The sequence below is a fragment of the Dipodomys merriami genome, unplaced genomic scaffold (assembly GCF_024711535.1).
Source record: "Dipodomys merriami isolate MVZ:Mamm:240054 unplaced genomic scaffold, mDipMer1.0.p SCAF_28, whole genome shotgun sequence".
Classification (NCBI taxonomy): domain Eukaryota; kingdom Metazoa; phylum Chordata; class Mammalia; order Rodentia; family Heteromyidae; genus Dipodomys; species Dipodomys merriami.
The window spans coordinates 18,859,472-18,877,781 of record NW_027204270.1 but is presented as its reverse complement, the minus strand read 5'-3'; the positions used below and the strand labels follow the sequence as shown (position 1 = coordinate 18,877,781).

The 18,310-nt window shown below is 49.2% G+C and overlaps 1 protein-coding gene across 1 annotated transcript; it reads left to right on the top strand.

Moving 5' to 3' along the window:
• The first annotated feature begins 1,406 nt into the window (after window positions 1-1,406).
• On the top strand, window positions 1,407-16,607 carry Necap2 (NECAP endocytosis associated 2). The gene is made up of 8 exons (XM_070037845.1): window positions 1,407-1,527; window positions 4,654-4,754; window positions 8,090-8,194; window positions 8,269-8,350; window positions 9,105-9,213; window positions 12,891-13,056; window positions 15,169-15,253; window positions 16,464-16,607. Exons 1-8 carry the CDS (start codon window positions 1,436-1,438, stop codon window positions 16,510-16,512), a joined length of 789 nt encoding a protein of 262 aa, XP_069893946.1. The 5' UTR covers window positions 1,407-1,435; the 3' UTR covers window positions 16,513-16,607.
• Window positions 16,608-18,310: the final 1,703 nt, after the last annotated feature.

The window sequence follows — 18,310 nt, the reverse complement described above, 5'->3', positions numbered from 1 at the left end:
AATGATAACATCCCAAATTTCCATCCACAAACATCAGCTACCAGAAGTCATGGGTTGGAGGATCCTGGTGTGAGGCCAGCTGGGGCAAAATGTATGAGACCCTATCTGAAAAACAAAACAAAAAGGGCTGAGAGTATGGCTCACATAAGCATAGCAAGCACAAGGTTCTGCATTCAAACCCTAGTACTGTCAAAATAAAAACAAACATAAAAAAAGTTATACAAGAGGAGGAGGGTGACGGGGGAAGATGGGAAGGGCTGGGAAGGGGAAACAAAGGAGGAGGCAACAATGCTTGATAAGAAATGCACTCATTACCTTGCGCATGTAATTGTAAACCCTCAGTACGGTATTTTCACAATTAAAAAAAAAGTTATACAACTGACAAACATTTTTTTTTTTTGTCAGCTGTGGGACCTAAACTCTGGGCCTGGGCGCTGTCCCTCAGCTCTTCAGCTCAAGGCTAGTGCTCTACCACTTGAACCACAGTGCCACTTCTGGTTTTTTTCTGCTTATGTGGTGCTGAGGAATTGAACCCAGGACCTTATGCATGCCAGGCAAGCACTCTACCACTGAGTCACCTTCCCAGCCCTGAAAAACATTTTTTTAATGTCTGAGGGTATTATTCAGTGGTAGAGCACATGCTTAGCATGCCCAAGGTTCTGGTTTCAATTTCAAGCACACACAAATACAGACACAAAAACCCCATGGTAAGTTTTTTGTTTTACTACAATAAAAGAAAACTAGGCTAGGTAGGGAGAGGAGACAGGTGGGCATTATTCAGAGAGTCTCAGAATTGCAATCAGGGGCAGCTCATATGAGGCCTATACTTTGTGGAGGATGCTGTATAAATACTGTTGGAATGAAGTGGATTTTTGAGAAACTTGACCATGATGAGACATCGTAATCCCTAGAGAAATCCAAGGCCCTGAGCCTGTGAGTAGGTTACAAATCATGGAGGGGGCCTGCGGGTGATTTCTCTAGAGAAAGACTCAATATGGGAAGAAGGGGGCAGAGTAAGAAGGACAGCTGGGGAGAGGAGGGATGCAAGCAAGACGAGCAGGGAGTGGAGGCAGGTCAGCTCTATCTTTGCATCGCAGTTAACTAGTCCCCAAGCTTAAGAGCGGGGCGGTGGGACCAGCTACATCCAACCAGACCCTGGGTCTGGTTAAGCGAGGGCCCGTCCTGCAGCCGGCAGTGCCTGGGTGGAGGACAGAGGCCCCCAGCTCACTCTGGTCCTCCGCAATGGAGCGCCAGTCCATCCACCGCATGTCTTGAGTCAGGCCACCCAGCAGAGGGCGCGCATCGAGGAGGCTCGTAAACAGCCGCTCTCTCCTAGTTGTAATCATAGAGCAGCGCCGCTTCCGGCCCCGAGGGGGTGGGATTGTAAAAGGGGGCGGAGACGAGGCCGGAAGTCCGGTAGGGTCTGTGCGTCGCGATGGAGGAGGACGAGTACGAGTCGGTTCTCTGTGTGAAGCCGGAGGTCCACGTCTACCGCATCCCACCGCGAGCCACCAACCGTGGCTACAGGTGACCTCCCGCTCTCCCCGACTTAAAATCCCCCCCCCACCCACTGCGGGCGCCCGGGACGGCCCTGTGCAGCCAGGGTAGGAGCCGGGGAGGTCAGGTCAGGTCCCAGTCCCCCCGCCCGAGACGCTGGCGGGGCAGGCGCTGGCTGGGGCCTAGCGCCCGGGGCCTCCGTTGGCCGCTGATGCCCTGAGTTTGACCGAGGTCAGGCCACACCAGTCTCGCTCAGCGCTAACCGACGGCCTGGGAGGGATCCTTGGAGATCCTTCACCCCAGCGGGCCAGGAGGCGGCCAGCCGATGGCCAGAACCAGGGGCACTTTCTCGCCCAGCTCCTCTCTTCTGGCGCCCCCATTTCCTGCCTATTTTTACATTTCCCCTTTTCCTGTCTAGCTTCTCCCTTTCCTGCCTGGCTCCCCGTTTCCTGCCTAGTTTCCCTGTCTGGCTCCTCTTTTCCTGCCTAGCTTCCCTTTTTCCTCCTTAGCTCCCCTTTTTCTTGCCTCGGTCCTTCTTTCCTGCTAGCTCCCCCTTTCCTACCCACTTCCCCTTACCTGCCTAGTTCCCCTTTCTCTGCCTAGCTCCCTTCTGATTTCACCCTTGATGGCTCATACCCTGAAATAGCTCCTCCAGCCCATCCACACTTACCTGGGGTAATCTTCGTTTGAGGTGTAAACACTCCTGCTTGTAAACATATGGTTATTTCTGGAACACAGGAATCTGCCTTAGAGGAGAGTTAGAGTCTCGTATTATATAGTGCTACAACCCTTTGAACTGTGTGTTTTATTGCCTCCAAATGAGATGAAAAGGAAGTACGCAGACAACCTGGCATATCGCCTTTGGTACTGGTTGGTGGTTGGGTGGCTCTAGGAGGAATGTGTCTCCCAAGTGATACTGGATTGACCTGCACAGCAAGTATAAGGCAGTGTCCACACATCTGTCCACTTGTTTCTTTGCAGTTATGTGAACACAGACTCAGCAAATTTTCTAGTAAATAACTAGTAAATAACTGGATACAGGAGGTAATTTAAAAGTAGCATGAAAATAACTAACATGCATTTGAGGCCTGGGAATGTGGCTTAGTGATAAGAGTGCTTGCCTAGCATGCATAAAGCCCTGAGTTTAATTCCTCAGTGCCACATAAACAGAAAAAACTGGAAGTGGTGCTGTGGCTCAAGTGGTAGAGTGCTAGCCTGGAGCAAAAGAAGTTCAGGGTCAATACCCAGGCCCTGAGTTCAAGACCCAGGACTGGCCAAAAAACAAAAAATAAATAAAACAAAAACCTATTAAAAACGCATTGGAGTTTTGTTGTCAGATTGTAGATGTGTCTACCAATCCAAGGATGGTTATTAACCCCGCTCTGTTGAGTCTTGAGAGAACTGGGATTGCTTCCTCTGTGTGTGTGTGTGTGTGTGTGTGTGTGTGTGTGTGCGCGTGTGTGTGTGTGCGCGCGCGCGTGCACATACATACACACTTGTACAGGTCCTAGGGCTTGAACTCAGTGTGCCTGTGTACTATCTTTGAGCATTTGTGCTCAAGGCTAGCACTCTACCACTTAAGCCACTGATCCACTACTTGTTTACTGGTGATTAATTGGAGATTAAGATTCTCAAATATTGAGCTGGGAAGTTGGCTCAGTGGTAGAGTGCTTGCCTTGCATGCATAAGGCCCTGGGTTCGATTCCTCAGCACCATATAAGCAGAAAAAGCCAGAAGTGGCGCTGTGGCTCAGGTGGTAGAGTGCTAGTCTTGAACCGAAGAGCTGAGCACCCAGGCCCTGAGTTCATGCCCATGACTGACCAAAAAAAAAAAAAGATTCTCAAAGATTTTCCTTCCTGGGCTGGACTCTCCTACCTGGGCTGGTTTCCAGCCTTGATCCTCAGGTCTCAGCCTCCTGAATAGCTAGGATTGCAGGCATGAGTCACCAGTGCCACCTTGCTTGCTCTTACTTTATAGAGAGCAAGGTTAGCAAGTGTCAGCAGGAGTTGGTTTGGCTTGAGGAAATTGCTCTTCAGCCTCAGAGCCCCTCTTTCCCTGACTTTGAGGTCTGTTGCCCCAGGAAGAGGAACTGAAACTCAGTTGCTGCCTGGTGAATTAAGGGGCTTTCAAAACAACCTGCCTCCAGAGTTCTTGAAAGCTGGCATCTGCTTAGCAACTTCCAAGAAAAAAAAAAACAAAAAACCTGTGTGTGGAGGTTCCTGGAAACACCCTCTGGCCTTGTTATTTAGGGATTTTACTGACCTGCTTCTTTGAAGTAGAATTGAAGTTACTGCCTTAAAAGAGTGAAAAGAGGGCTGGGAAGGTGGCTCAGTGGTAGAGTGCTTGCCTTGCATGCATGAGGCCCTGGGTTCAATTCCTTAGCACCACATAAGCAGAAAAAGCCAGAAGTGCCACTGTGGCTCAAGTGGTAGAGCACTCACCTTAAGTTGAAGAGCTAAGGGACAGCACCCAGGCCCAGAGTTCAGGCCGAATGACAGGCAAAAAAAAGAAGAAAAAAAGTGAAAAGAGGCCATTGCTGTAGTAGGTCTATGGTTTCTTTTTGCCTAGGATACATTTGAGGATGAATTTCCTAAACCTCACTTTTCTCACTGAGGACGTCATTGCTCTCCTTTTCCCTACATATGATAACTTACTCTTACTTTTCCTCCAATGGTCTTAGTGTTTCCAGCCAGCACTCTGGTCCCCACAGCCCGGCAGTGCTATAAACAGAAACTGTCCACTCACCCCCGTGCTTCCTCCACAGAAAGGAAAGTGGAAGAAACTCATACTTGGGAGAAGGTTGATAGTCTGCAGGCTGCAACTCCTTGTTTGAGTGGCTCATGGGCTCAGAATTAATTTTACATTTTTAAGTAGGTTTTTGTGTCTGTACGGTTTTATTGAAATAGGACCACACAGTAAAAATATTTGCTTAAAATACCAGTATACATGCATATTGTCTAATTGGTTCTACATCACCACAGTTGCCTAGTGACAGCTATGTGACCTAAAAGCCAAAGTTGTTTCCAGTCTTTCCCTTTACAGACAAGGTCTGCTAACTCTGGTGTAGAACAAGCAGCCTTTCCATTGTCATCCCCTGCATCTACAGGAGTGGAGTAGGAGCCTCTGGCAGAGGCTCAGTGGTTTCTGTCTCCTTAGGGCCTCGGAGTGGCAGCTGGATCAGCCATCATGGAGTGGCCGGCTGCGCATCACTGCAAAAGGACAGGTGGCCTACATCAAGCTGGAGGACAAGACCTCAGGTAAAGGCAGAGGAGCCTGTGTTGGGCTGAAGTGCCAAACCTCCCACTTGAAAGAAGAGGGCCAGGCCAGGGTTAGGGACGCTGTCCTAGATCAGATCATGTGGAACGTCCAGCTACCTCCATTCCCCAGCCTTGGTCCTAGAAACAACTAGCCTCGGGTATAAAAAAGAGTATTTCTTGTCAAGAACTTCTTCCTTTTGAGGGTCCTTAAACTAGTGGCCTAATTGGGCCCTAGAAAAAGGACCTTGAGGGGCTGGGAAGGTGGCTCAGTGGTAGAGCGCTTGCCTTGCATGCCTGAGGCCCTGGGTTCGATTCCTTAGCACCACTTAAGCAAAAAGGAAAAAGCCAGAAGTGGCACTGTGGCCCAAGTGGTAGAGCGCTGGCCTTGAGCTGAAGAGCTGAGGGACAGTGCCCAGGCTCAGAGTTCAGACCCCACAACCGGACTCAAAAAAAAAAAAAAGAAAAAGGGCCTTGAAGACAATTTGGGTGGAGTCACATAATACCCTGCCACTGAGCCCTGCTTCCTCCTAAGAATTATGTTTATTGGCTGGGAGGGTGGCTCAGTGGTAGAGTGCTTGCCTTGTATGCACGAAGCCCTGAGTTCCATTCCTCAGCACCACATAAACAGAAAAAGCCTGAAGTGGTGCTGTGTTTCAAGTGGTAGAGCACTAGCCTTGAGCTGAAGAGTTGAGGGACAGCACCCAGGCCGAGTTCAGGTCCCACAACCGACCAAAAAAAAAGAATTATGTTTATCAACTAAACCCTAACTCCCCAGGACTGGCCATACCTGATAACTGAAAGCTGGGATCTGTCAGGCTTAGCTCTTTCTTTTTTTCTTTTGCCTCCCTCCCTTCCTCCCTCTCTCCCTCCCTCCCTCCCTCCCTCCCTCCCTCCCTCCCTCCCTCTCTTCCTCCCTCCCTCTCCCTCCATCCCTTCCCCCTTCTTTCTCCTTCCTCCCTTCCTCCCTTCCTCCCTTCCTTCCTTCCTTCCTTCCTTCCTTCCTTCCTTCCTTCCTTCCTTCCTTCCTTCTCTTTTTCCTTCCTTCTCTATTCTCTTTTTTTCTTCTCTTTTTCTCTTTCTCCCTCCCTCCCTCCCCCTTCCCCTCCCTCCCCCTTCCCCTCCCTCCCTCCCTTTCCCTCTTCTCTCTCTCTCTCTCTCTCTCTCTCTCTCTCTCTCTCTCTCTCTCTCTCTCTCTCTCTCTCTCTCTCTCTCTCTCTTTGGGCTTGAACTCTGGGCCTGGGCACTGTCCCTGAGCTTTTTGTTCAAGGCTAGCACTTTACCACTCCCTCCAGCTTTTTCTGTGACTTATTGGAAATAAGAGTCTCACTGAGCCGGGCGCTGGTGGCTCACGCCTGTAATCCTAGCTACTCAGGAGGCTGAGATCTGAGGATCGCGGTTCAAAGCCAGCCCGGGCAGGAGAGACCGTGAGACTCCTATCTCCAATAAACCACCAGAAAACCGGAAGTGGCGCTGTAGCTCAAGTGGTAGAGCGCTCGCTTTGAGCTGAAGAGCTGAGGGACAGCGCCCAGGCCCAGAGTTCAAGCCTCATGGCCGACCAAAAAAAAAAAAAAGAAGAGTCTCACTGACTTTCCTGCCCTGGCTGGCTTTGAACTCAGCCTTCTGAGTAGCTAGGATGATAGGCATGAGCCACTGGTGCTCAGCTCAGACTCAGCTCTTTCTGTGAAGGGAAGATAGGTCCGGTGGGCTATGTTGGGATCAGCTGAGGGTTCTAACTCTGGGGTAACCTACCCAGAAATCCTGGGCTGCCAGTGCTTCAGGGAGCAATGGAGGGCAGTGCTTCTGGAACCTCTCAGCTTCTGACCCCAGTTGTTGTTCGATTGGGATTGAACATAATGTCTGCTTAGACACATGCCATAGTTCTCTGTCCTTTATTTTTTTTCTCTAATATGTACAAGTTTCCTTTTGTAGAGCAGAAGGAAGTGCAGAGATACAGAGGCAGAGCTGGCATCTTGTCATAACTGAGGCTTCTGAGTTGTTGGGTCTTGGGTGAGCCACATTACCTCCGGAGTCTTCCTTGGCTTCTTTATTGTTTTGTTTTTTTTTTTTGGGTCCGGTTGTGGGGTCTGAACTCTGGGCCTGGGCGCTGTCCCTCAGCTCTTCAGCTCAAGGCTAGTGCTCTACCACTTGTTGGCTTCTTTATTGTTGAAATGAGGTCACACTAATACCTCTCCCATGGGGTCGGTGGAAGTAGGAATTGAGCAGATATTTATCCAATTGCTTTGTGAATGCAGTGTTGACAAGGTACCTCTTGGCTGCAGAGAACAGAAGAGATAGCGTTGTGGCTAGCTAGGGACTTTTCAGACATCTATGTGGTGTCAAGGCTATCACCGAACCTCTTGTTTTCTGGGAATGTTGGAGCTCTAACATGTCAGCCACCACTGAGGGCTGGGCATGGCTGGAGGACCCTCTCTAAGGTACTCTTCATGTGATTTGACCCTTGTCATTGCTGGCCAGGGCTTCTTACTGCCACACTGTTGACATCCACAGCTGCTGGGTCCAGTGTGGAAGACACTTAGCATCCCTGGCCTCTGCCTTCCCATTACCTAGATTGTGACAAGCCAAGTGTCTCATGTGAGGAAGTGAGCTCCTGGCTGAGAATCTTTGCCCAGCCCAAGGCATCCAGGTGGCCAGGCCTCAGTGTGCCAGACTGAAAGTGGATACAATGACCAGTGGCTGGAATCGAGGGTTTAGTTCAGCTTGATGACTCAGTCACCTCCGAACCTCAAGACTCAGTTGAAAATGTTTGGTGAAGTCAGGTGTGGGGTTACACACCTGTAATCCCAGCACTCAGGCTGAGATAAGATGAGGAATTCAAAGCCAGTCTGAGCTGACACAGCACACAAAAAGGCTTAAGCATATCAGAGGAGATGAACACTGTGAGGAGGGAGCCAGTCAGCAGTGTCGCAGGGAACCTGTGGAGGGCTGGGCTTGCTCAGTCCCTGAGATTGGGGTCACACAGCTGCTTTAGAAGGTTGTTTTTGTTTGTTTTGTTATATTTTGAGGCCTGTCAGCTTTGGAGTCTTCCGTAGGTCTAAAACTTCCCCCTCTCCTGTGGCTCACAGGCCTCTCTTGCAGTCCTGCTTCAGGTGCTTGCTCTTATCTGGGCCTGGGGTCACCTATACCAGCCTAAGCCCAAAGTTCAAGGCCAGATCTGGCCCCCAAAAAAAGGAAAAAAGAAAAAAAATTAGATTTGATTGGGATCCCAGAGGAAGATTGTGCCAACCTACCCCAGCTTTGCTAAGATGCTTTGCAGAGGGACAGGCATTTTAGTAGTGCATTGAGAATACCAGGCTCAGCCCAGCTTGTACTTTCAGGGGAGCTCTTTGCTCAGGCACCAGTGGATCAGTTTCCAGGCTCAGCTGTGGAGAGCGTGACCGATTCCAGCAGGTACTTCGTCGTCCGCATTGAAGATGGAACTGGTACGCACGGGTCGGGGTGGCACTCTGGGAGCAGTGTCTGGGAAAAAGTGGGGCTGATCACATGTTGTTCCCAGGGCGACGGGCATTTATTGGGATTGGCTTCGTGGACCGAGGGGATGCCTTTGACTTCAATGTAGCATTACAGGACCATTTCAAGTAAGTGTTCCCAGAGACCCGTGCTACCTCCATCCTCCTTCCTTTTCTGGGAAGCCATTTCCAAGGAGGACACCCATGACTGAGCTTGTCTGATAGCAAGGCCTCAGAAAAGCCCAGTCCTCCTGACTCGCCTCCTTCCCTCTCACCAGTCCTTATCACTGCTTCCAAGTCTCCTTTTCCAAAGGTGTCTGCCATTCCAGTCATCTGGCTCAGCCCTCAAGGTGCCACATCACTTCCCCACCAGCCCTCAGCAGTCAGAGACCCCTGAGCTCCTGAGTGCCACTTGGTGTCCCTGGTGTTTTTTGTGTGTGAAAAGACAGGCAGTAAAGTGCTCCTCTGCCCTCTGCAGGACTCCGCCTCTGACTGCCAGCAAGTAGGCGGTGCTAGGTGGCATTGTATGCCCTCTACTTCTGGGCACCTGCCTGTCTCACCCTGAGTGAATGTTGAGGTGGTAGAGTGGGCAGCAGTTGGAGGCAGAGTGTGCAGACTGTATCAAGAGAAGGAGAGGAAAGGGAGGGCTCTCAGCTTCCTGGAGGCCACAGCTGGGACCTTCTGGTCTGGGACTCATTTTTCAGACCTTTGGATCCCAGCCATCATCCTGGCAAGGAAGCCAGTTAGTCTGCAGCTGCTTAGAGTTGCAGGTGGAATCTTAATTGCTGACTCCAAAGCCAGCCTGCAGAGTGTCCTCGCTGAACACAGAATAAGTGGACACAAGGCTGTGCCTTTCTCACTTTTCCTTCTTGTTCCTCCCCAGGTGGGTGAAACAGCAGTGTGAGTTTGCAAAACAAGCCCAGAACCCAGATGAAGGCCCCAAGTTGGACCTGGGCTTCAAGGAGGGCCAGACCATCAAGATCAACATCGCAGTGAGTCTCACCCTCCCTTGGTCCCTTGGCCCCTTGGCCCTGGGCAGGTGACACTGGTGATACCCACCCCAGAGCCCCTAACTCCTCAAAAAGCAGAGCTGTCAGTGTAGTTACAGTTTACTGAGCAGCTGCCTTATGCCAGGTGCACAAAGCCCCTGCCCTGCTGATCACAGCATGGCAGGAGAGGTTCTGTGCCTAAGGGATGCCCTGATGTGAGGGCCCAGGGAAGGCTTCCTGGAAGGAGTCACCTGCAGGGAATGGGGATTGAGGGCCCAGGAGCTGCTTAGCAGAGAGAACAGCCCACACACGGCCTCTGAGTGGAAACAGAGCATCTGTCACTTGCCACCAGAGCTGGTGTTCCTGTCCTGGCTATTAGTGCCTTGGGAAGGTCATGTGCTCATCTCAAGCTGTGCCTCGGCCTTGTGCCTCATGTAAGGAAACTTTGTGAGTGCTCTGGGTTGGGAGGCCTGGGCAACTTTGGCTGGTGGTGGTATTCTGGCTGCCTGGGTCTACTTTCTGCATCTAGCCCTTCCAGAATAGAAACAGGTTGGGGGAGCTGAACTGCCAAGGTTTGACCTTTACCTGGCTGCGAGGGTAGAATGGGGAGATGAAGTTGTCATGTGAGGGAACCAAGGACCAGATGGGTTTGTTTTTGAAGAAGTTTGAAACTCTAAAGTAATGCTCTTCTTCTTTCCTCACCATTCTTTTTCCTCTTTTCTGCTTCATGCTGGTGATGATTTGGGACCTTGAAGTTGGCTAACTGGCTCTTGGAGAAAGTACAAATCCAATCCAGTGGACTGGTTGGGATATGACTCTTTCTCTTGCTTGGAGGAAACTAACATGTAATGAGCGTCAGCTATGGGCCAGGTAGTGTTCTCAGGCCTTTCTCCTGTGAATTGAACACCCCCTCCTTCTAGAAGACAGAGCAAGGATACTGAGGCACAGGGAGGCAAAGGGACTTAGCCTAGGTCATAGGTGTGGAAGAAAATGGCCAGCTGGATGCATGCTGAGGGCTTCACTGACGCTGCTGCTGTGCTCATGGGAGACCCTTGTTGCCTTCATCTGTGTGACTCGGGCTGGTGTATAGCTCAATGCTTTGCTTTTCAAGTGTTGTTTTGTTTTTGAAGCCTAATACACAGAAAAGTGAAAAACCATAATGGAGAACTCAGTTATTTTAATTGTTATTATAAAGGTGATATACAGAGGGTTACAGTTACATAAGTCTATCAATTTCCTACATTTCTTTTTTTCTTTTTTGGTCAGTCATAGGGCTAGAACTCAGGGCCTGGGCACTCTCTGAACTTTTTTCCCCTAAGGCTAGCTGTCTATCACTTTGAGCCACTGCTCTACTCTGGTTTTGTGGTAGTTAACTAGAGATAAGAACTTCCCTGTCTGGGCCGGCTTTCAACTACAATCCTCAGATCTCAGCCTCCTGAGTTGCTAGGATTACAGGCATGAGGCACTAGTATGTGGCCATGAGTACATTTCTTTTTGAAGTGTCGGTGTTGCCTCTTCCCTCGTTATCTCCCAGGAATTTATTTTATAATTTTATTTATTTTGTCAGTCCTGGGCTTGAACCTCAGAGTCTGAGTGCCGTCCTTGAGTTTTTTCAGCTTGAGGCTAGTACTCTACCATTTGATCCACAGGTCTACTTGCAGATTTTTGGTGATTAGTTGGAGATAAGAATCTCATAAGCCAGGAGCTGGTGCCTCACACCTATAAACCTAGCTACTCAGGAGGCTGAGGTCTGAGAATAGTGGTTCAAAGCCAGTCTGGGCAAAAAAGTCCCCATGAAATTCTTATTTCCAATTAACCACTTAAAAACTGGAAATGGGACTGTGGCTCAAAGTGGTAGAGTGCTAGCACTGAGAAAAAAGAGCTCAGGGGTCATATACTTAGGGTCCTGGGCATAAGCCCCCACAACTGACCCCAAAAAAGTCTTACGGACTTTTCTGCCCCTGCTGACTTTTAACTGCAATCCTCAGAACTCAGTAGGATTACAGACCTGAGCCACTGGCACCCAGGTTATTTATTTATTATTTTGAGACAAGATCTTGCTTGCTATGTATCTATTCCAGGCTTGCCTGGAACTCTTCAGTCCTCCTGCCTCAGCCTCCTGGATGCTGTGATTACAGGTGTGTACCACTATGCCCAGCCAAAATTGAACTATAAAGAACTGAATCTAGCAGATGGCTCACACTTGTAAACCTAGCTACTCGGGAGGCTAAAATCTGAGGATGATGGTCCAGAGCCAGCCTGGGAAGGAAAGGTCCATGAGACTCTTATCTCCAATTAACCACAGAAAACCAGAAGTGGCGCTATGGCTTAAAGTGGTATAGTGCTGGTCTTGAGCAAAAACACTCAAGGACAACACCCAGGCCCTGAGTTCAAGCCCCACAACCTGAAAGGCCTAGACGCTTCCCCTAGATCCAGAAGCAGAGGAGTTAGTGTAGTTATTACTAGAGAGGCAGTTGTGCTGTTGCAGGGGCTTGTTCATTGTCGATGCTGTGCGGGTGCATCCAGGGCATCTGTTTGAAGATGGACATTTGGATAGTTTCCTGCTGCCACCAGTGTTGGTGTCTCTTGGTGCGCATGCGCATGCATTGCTGTTGGGTCTATGTCATGAGTTTCCATGTTGCACTTCATAGATTTCTTTTTTTGGTGTCAATACTAGGACTTGAACTCTGCCTTGTGCTCTTGCTTAGCTTTTTTGATTAAGGCTGGTGCTCTTCTACTTAAACCGCACCTCTACTTCCTGCATTTTGCTGTTGATTCAAGATGAGATTCTCTTGGATTTGTCAGCCCACTCTGGCTTTGAATCTTGATCCTCAGTTCTCAGCCTCCTGAGTAGCAAAGATTTAGAGCACTGAAGCCTGGCTCAAGCTTTTTTCCCCATACTTAATACTTGATGCTTCAGTCATTCTGGTGGGTGTGTAATGTTGGATCATTTTACATTGATATGCATTTCCTCAGGGATAGAAAGAATCAGGTGCTGGGTTTTTTGTTTTTGTGTTTTGCTAGTCCTGAGGCTTGAACTCTGAGTCTGGGTGCTGTCCCTTGAACTTTTTCTCAAGGCTAGTACTTTACCACTTGAGCCACAGCTTCACTTCTGGCTCTTTTTTTGATAGTTAATTGGACATAAGAGTTTCACAGACTTTCCAGCCCAGGCTGGCCTTGAACCATGGCCCTCAGATTTCAGTTTCCTGAGTAGCTAGGATTGCAGGTATGAGCCACTAATGCAGGTGCTGTTTATTTTTATTTTTTCTTGTTGTGGGGCTTGAACACTGGGCCTGGGCACTGTCCCTGAGCTCTTCAGCACAAAATGAGCACTCTACTACTTGAGCCACAGTACCACTTCCGTATTTTTTTTTTCCTCTGGTGGTTAATTGGAGATAAGAGTCTCACAGACTATCCTGCCTAGGCGGAATCACGATCCTCCTCATATCTCAGCCTCCTGAGTAGCTAGGATTATAGGCATGTGAAACCAGTGCCCAGCTAGGTGCTTGGTTTTTTTAATGAGCCATATCAGTGATAGGCCTGGAATTGTGACACACTGGATGCTGCTTATGACAGCAAGGTGTAGATAGGACCACTTTTTGCTCTGTGGTTGTTGGGGTTGGAGTTCCCTTGGCTTTCCTGTAGAGCTCTCTGATTACAGCATGCTCTCTTCCCTTTAGAACATAAAGAAGAAGGAAGGAGCAGCTGGGACTCCCCGAGCACGGCCTGCCAGCACAGGAGGTCTGAGCCTGCTTCCCCCTCCCCCTGGAGGCAAGGCCTCTACCCTCATCCCACCCTCCGGGGAGCAGCTGTCTACAGGAGGCTCCCTCATCCAGCCTGGTTCAGGTCAGTACTGGGCAACTGCTGACTCTTCTCCTCGGTAGTGGTAGTGGCCCAGGGCTTCCCTCCTTCACCCTTTCTGACTTGTCACTTTGACCCTGTATGTGTCAGACATAGATCCTACACACACTGGAGGTTCTCTCTTTCCCTCTATTTGCTGTGAAGTCAGAGAAGGCAGGTCCAGGTCCTCAGTGGGTATTAAATGGGTGATATAGGTACAACTCTGCCTGTGCCTAGTGACAGTGAGGAGTCAGTGTGTGGGCCACAGACTATGAGAAGCCAGCAGGATCCTACTGGGGAAGCTTCCTGGAGGAGGCATTGAGCTGCCCTATGAAGGAAGGAGATGATTGGGGCAGAAATATTGGTATTCCTGGCAGAGAGAAAAGCATAACTGGGCTCAGACTTTGCGATGCCTGTATGTCTGGGAAGATGGATGTCGCATGGAGTGTGCCAAGGTGAGCAGGAAGTAGTACTGGATACTCAGTGTGGAGTGGGTCACCGGGTGCTGGGATGCTGAGAGAGCTCCAGGTGGCTTGTGTTGCTGACACCTTTGGAGGGCCCAGGATTTCTAAAACTAGTGATGGGGTTCCAGCTCTTTCCTTCCACTTCCTGCCTGGTTGGCCTATCCAGTGTGCTGCTCTGGCCTTCCCAGGCTGGGGATTATCACCAGTCCATCTCCATCCAGTTCCTCACCCAGTTTGGGCCACCCTCCAAGTACAAAAGCTTTCTTGGTTCTTAGAAAATCTCACATTGACGCTGGGATATGGCTTAGTGGTAGAGTGTTTGCCTAGCATGCGTGAAGCTCTGGGTTCGATCCACAGTACCACATGTTAAACAGAAAAAGTCAGAAGTGGCTCTGTGTCTCAAGTGGTCGAGTGCCAGCCTTGAGTAAAAGAAGCTCAGGGATAGTGCCCAGGCCCTGAGTTCAAGCCTTTTTCAAGTACTGGTAAATCTGACATTGGCTCCTTTGCCTGGGGTCAAGCTTTCAACCTCAGCACTGTGGGGAAATTTCCTAGGCAGGAGAGGGGCTTTGTCACCAGGAAATTTTCTTTTCTTTTCTTTTTTTTTTTTTTTTTTTGGGTCCGGTCGTGGGGCCTGAACTCTGGGCCTGGGTGCTGTCCCTCAGCTCTTCAGCTCAAGGCTAGTGCTCTACCACTTGAGCCACAGCACCACTTCCAGCTTTTTCTTTTTGCTTATGTGGTGCTGAGGAATCGAACCCAGGGCCTCATACCTGCAAGGCAAGTGCTCTACCACTGAGCCACCTTCCTAGCCCCTCTTTTCTTTTTCTTTTTTGTGGTAATTACGGTTTGAACTCTAGGCCTCATGCTTGCTAGGAAGACATTAATTGAACCATTCAGCCAGTGCCCTTTTGGGTTGTTTCTTGTTTGCTTGCTTGTTTCTTTTGAGTTGGTACCAGACTTGGAACCCTGGGCCTCATACTCTCATTCAGCTTTTTCACTCATGGCTGGTGCTCTACTACTTGAACCACACCTGCACTTCTGGCTTTTTGCTAGTTACTTGGAGATAAGAGTCTTTGGAGTTACCTGCTTGTGCTGGCTTAAAACCAGATTTCTCAAATCTCAGACTCCTGAGTAGCCAGATCTAGGATTAGAGGTGTGAGGCACTGGCACTGGGCCGGGTTGTTCATTTTATGCCCTGGCCAACTTGGACTGTGATTCTATTTATTTTTCCTTATCCTTATGTCACTGGGATGAAACACACACGCACGCACACACACGCACGCACGCGCACATACAATGCCTAGCCATTGATTGAGACAGTATAGGTGGCATTCTCCAGGATGTGAGGTAGTAAGTTTGAACAGATTGAAGTATACATAGCTGAAAATAGCATAGGGTATAAGTAATGTGCAACAGATGACACTTGCTGTCACTTTGTATCGTTTCTGCTTTTCCCCTGAGGCTCCTAAGGTCTGAGCTATGGTGGAAATGTAGCACTACTGGTGTTGTATGGCCCCCAGACATGGCTTATTTGTCCTTAGCTTCCTGGAATCATGAGACTGATCCCCCAAGTCTCATAATTTAGTCACCAAATGGGAAGAAGCCCCTGACTTCTCTTCTTCTTTCTTCCTACCCACTGGACTTGGGACACAAATAGGAAGTGCTGCTGAATCCTGGCCACAGTCCAAGCCTGCCACTGCTGCCACCGCTGACGTTTGGGGAGACTTTACAAAATCTACAGGGTGAGGAGGGCTGCATTTGGGGGTGGGGAATAGTTAGGACTACTTATAAAGACCCAGGGCCACTCCCCTGTCTTCCTTCTGGCTGTGAAAACATCAGCTCTTGGGGTTTTTTTTGCCCTTTTTTTTTGCCAGTCCTGGGGCTTGAAACTCATGGCCTGGGCATTGTCCCTGAGCTTCTTTTGCTTAAAGCTAGTACTCTAGCACTGAGCCATAGTGCCACTTCTGGCTCTTTCTGTATGGCACTGAGGAATTGAACCCAGGGCGTCATGCATGCTAGGCAAGCACTCTACCACTAAGTCACATTCACAGCCCCAAATCATCAGCTCTGTGTAGACATTTTCATGCCAGCCGGAACACAGAGCCCCAGAAACCAGCTGTGGGTGGCAGATTGTCCTCTGTGCATATCCATTAAGGCATCTTGCTGTCCACACCACCTCACCTAGTGCTTTAAATGGTCCCCAGTTCCCCTCTCTCCTCTCTACCTGAAAGTCAGGCCCAGACTGCTCACCCTCATGGGACTTCTTTTTTTTTTTTTTACTAGTTAAATCATCCTTACTTAAATATAGTACCATAAATTATCAAAATAATTCATGAGACTTCTGGGGTGGAGAGTCTAGCCTTCCTTTGGAGTGAGGGTGGAAAGATGCTCAGTTCCTATTTGTACTGTTATGTATGTGGCCAGGTTCTAGTGGCAGGAAAGCAGCCACAGAGTATAGACATCAGTGACGTGGCTATGTGCCAACAGAGCTATTCACCAGAGCACATGAGCATGGTACAACTAATTTAAGAGAAAAGTGTATTTGACCTGAGGACACATAGGCTGAGGTTTGGTCCTGGGCCATAGTTTGTTTACCATTGCTTTTGGCTATTTAGAAACTGTCTGTTTAGAGCTCTTTTTGCCCAGAGAAATGCCACCTTCATCTGTTGTCAAAAGGCTGAGCTTGGGCTGGGAAGGTGGTTAAATGATAGAGTGCTTGCCTTGCATACATGAGGCCCTGGGTTCAATTCCTCAGCACCACATAAGCAGAAAAAGCTGGAAGTGGTGCAGTAGCTCAAGTGGTAGAGTGCTAGCCTTGAGCTGAAGAGCCGAAGGACAGCGCCCAGGCCCAGAGTTCAGGCTCCAAAACTGACTCACCTTCCTCCCCCTTCCCGTCCCCCCCCCCCCCAAAAAAAAAGGCTGAGCTCTTCCTGTCCTCTCTTCCTCTTAAAGGCCATCTTCCAGCCAGACTCAGCCAGGCACAGGCTGGGTCCAGTTCTGACCTGTACAACTTCGTCCTCATCCAACTTCTGGGAAGGAGCCATCTCATCTGGGCCCAAGGAAGGAGTCAAAGCACTTCCGGATGCTCCCTGGGGTGTCACTGTTCTTCAAAGCCAGAGCATATGAAGCAGTCAATTGGTACCATGTTGCACTGTTTCCTGGGATTCAAGTGTGCATCTAGAACACAGGAGAAGAAACACTCCAGATCCTTCCCTATCTGTCCTCCTTATGTGAGGGAGACAGAGTCGCCTCTCTCCATTGCAGTGACCTGTATTAAACACAAACCCGTAAGCAACAGAATGGGTTGAGTTTGCGACCTGGCTTCAGATTAGCCCTTCAGAGGGTTGGCAGATGTTCTGGGGTCACTGCTGGGCAGGATGCTGTCTTCATTCCCTTTGGTGGGAGACAGATGGTACCTTCCAGAGGAAGAATCCCTGATTTCTAGCAGGTCTTTAGGCTGCAGTTTGAATGGGCCATCAGGGAATATTGGAAAGATTACACAACTTTTTACAGTTTTAAATATTTTGTTTTGCTAATGTGCCAGTCCACATTAACATGTCCTTGCAAAAGGGACCTCTGTGGTGTACACAGCAAGGGCTTCTGATGACGTTTTCTTGCTGCCAGCAGCTGCCCTCAGCCACAGGTAGCTGACCATTTGAATGGTTTCCGAGTCTGCAGGTGCTGGCAGCTGGGCAGTGTTTTGGCAGGAAAGCGGGAGCTTATGGAGCTGGGGTCAGCCTCCTTGGCCACTGGCCACTTTCCAGGCTCACAGGTTCACAGCCCAGTTCTGAGTGGGCCTCGATATTTGCAGATATGCACTGGTGGTTTTTTGTTTTTTGGGTTTTTTTTGGTCATGGGGGCCTGAACTCTGGGCCTGGGCACTGTCCCTCAGCTCTTCAGCTCAAGGCTAGTGCTCTACCATTTGAGCCACAGTGCCACTTCTGGCTTTTTTTGCTTATGTGGTGCTGAGGAATTGAACCCAGGGCCTCATACATGCAAGGCAAGCACTCTACTACTGGACTACCTTCCCAGCCCCCACATTGGTGGTTTCTGAAGTGCCTTACCAGCAGGAAGCCTTCTTCTCTTTTCTCCTTCAAGATTGAGCAGTCAGTCACCTGAAAGTACAAGGCAGCCTGTTTTGCTGATTTATAAGAAATCATCTTGAGTATGTCTCTGGAATTGCTTTATTGAATTAATTTAAACTCTCATTTGAAAGATTTTTTTTTTTAAAGGCCAAGATCAAGAACTGAAAGGGTTGGTGTTTTGGGGAAAACACCAGATTTTTTTAAGATTAAAAAATAAATATTTTTACTTCTGTCAGTGTGTGTGATATAAATGTGTTTTTGGCAGCATGGCTGCTGAGCTCTCCAGATACCACCAATAAACAGTGTGTCCAGAGAGGTTCTTAGAAAATGGCTCCTGTTGTGTTGAGGTGAGCAGTAAGCCCTCTCCTACAGTCTATACGCCTTTCTCTCCTCAGGGGCAAGGTCCAAGTGGCAACTAATTCTGTGGGGAAGCTCATGGGCCAGCTGTGCAGGAGGATTGGGAGTTTAAAGTCAGCCTGGGCTGTATAGTGAGACCCTGTCTCTTGACAAAAAAAAGTATTTTTCCAGAGGTCAGATTGAATTCTGGAGACAGGTCTGGGCTTTTTTTTTTTTTTTTTTTTTTTGTCGGCCGTGGGGCTTGAACTCTGGGCCTGGGCGCTGTCCCTCAGCTCTTCAGCTCAAGGCGAGCGCTCTACCACTTGAGCTACAGTGCCACTTCCGGTTTTCTGGTGGTTTATTGGAGATAGGAGTCTC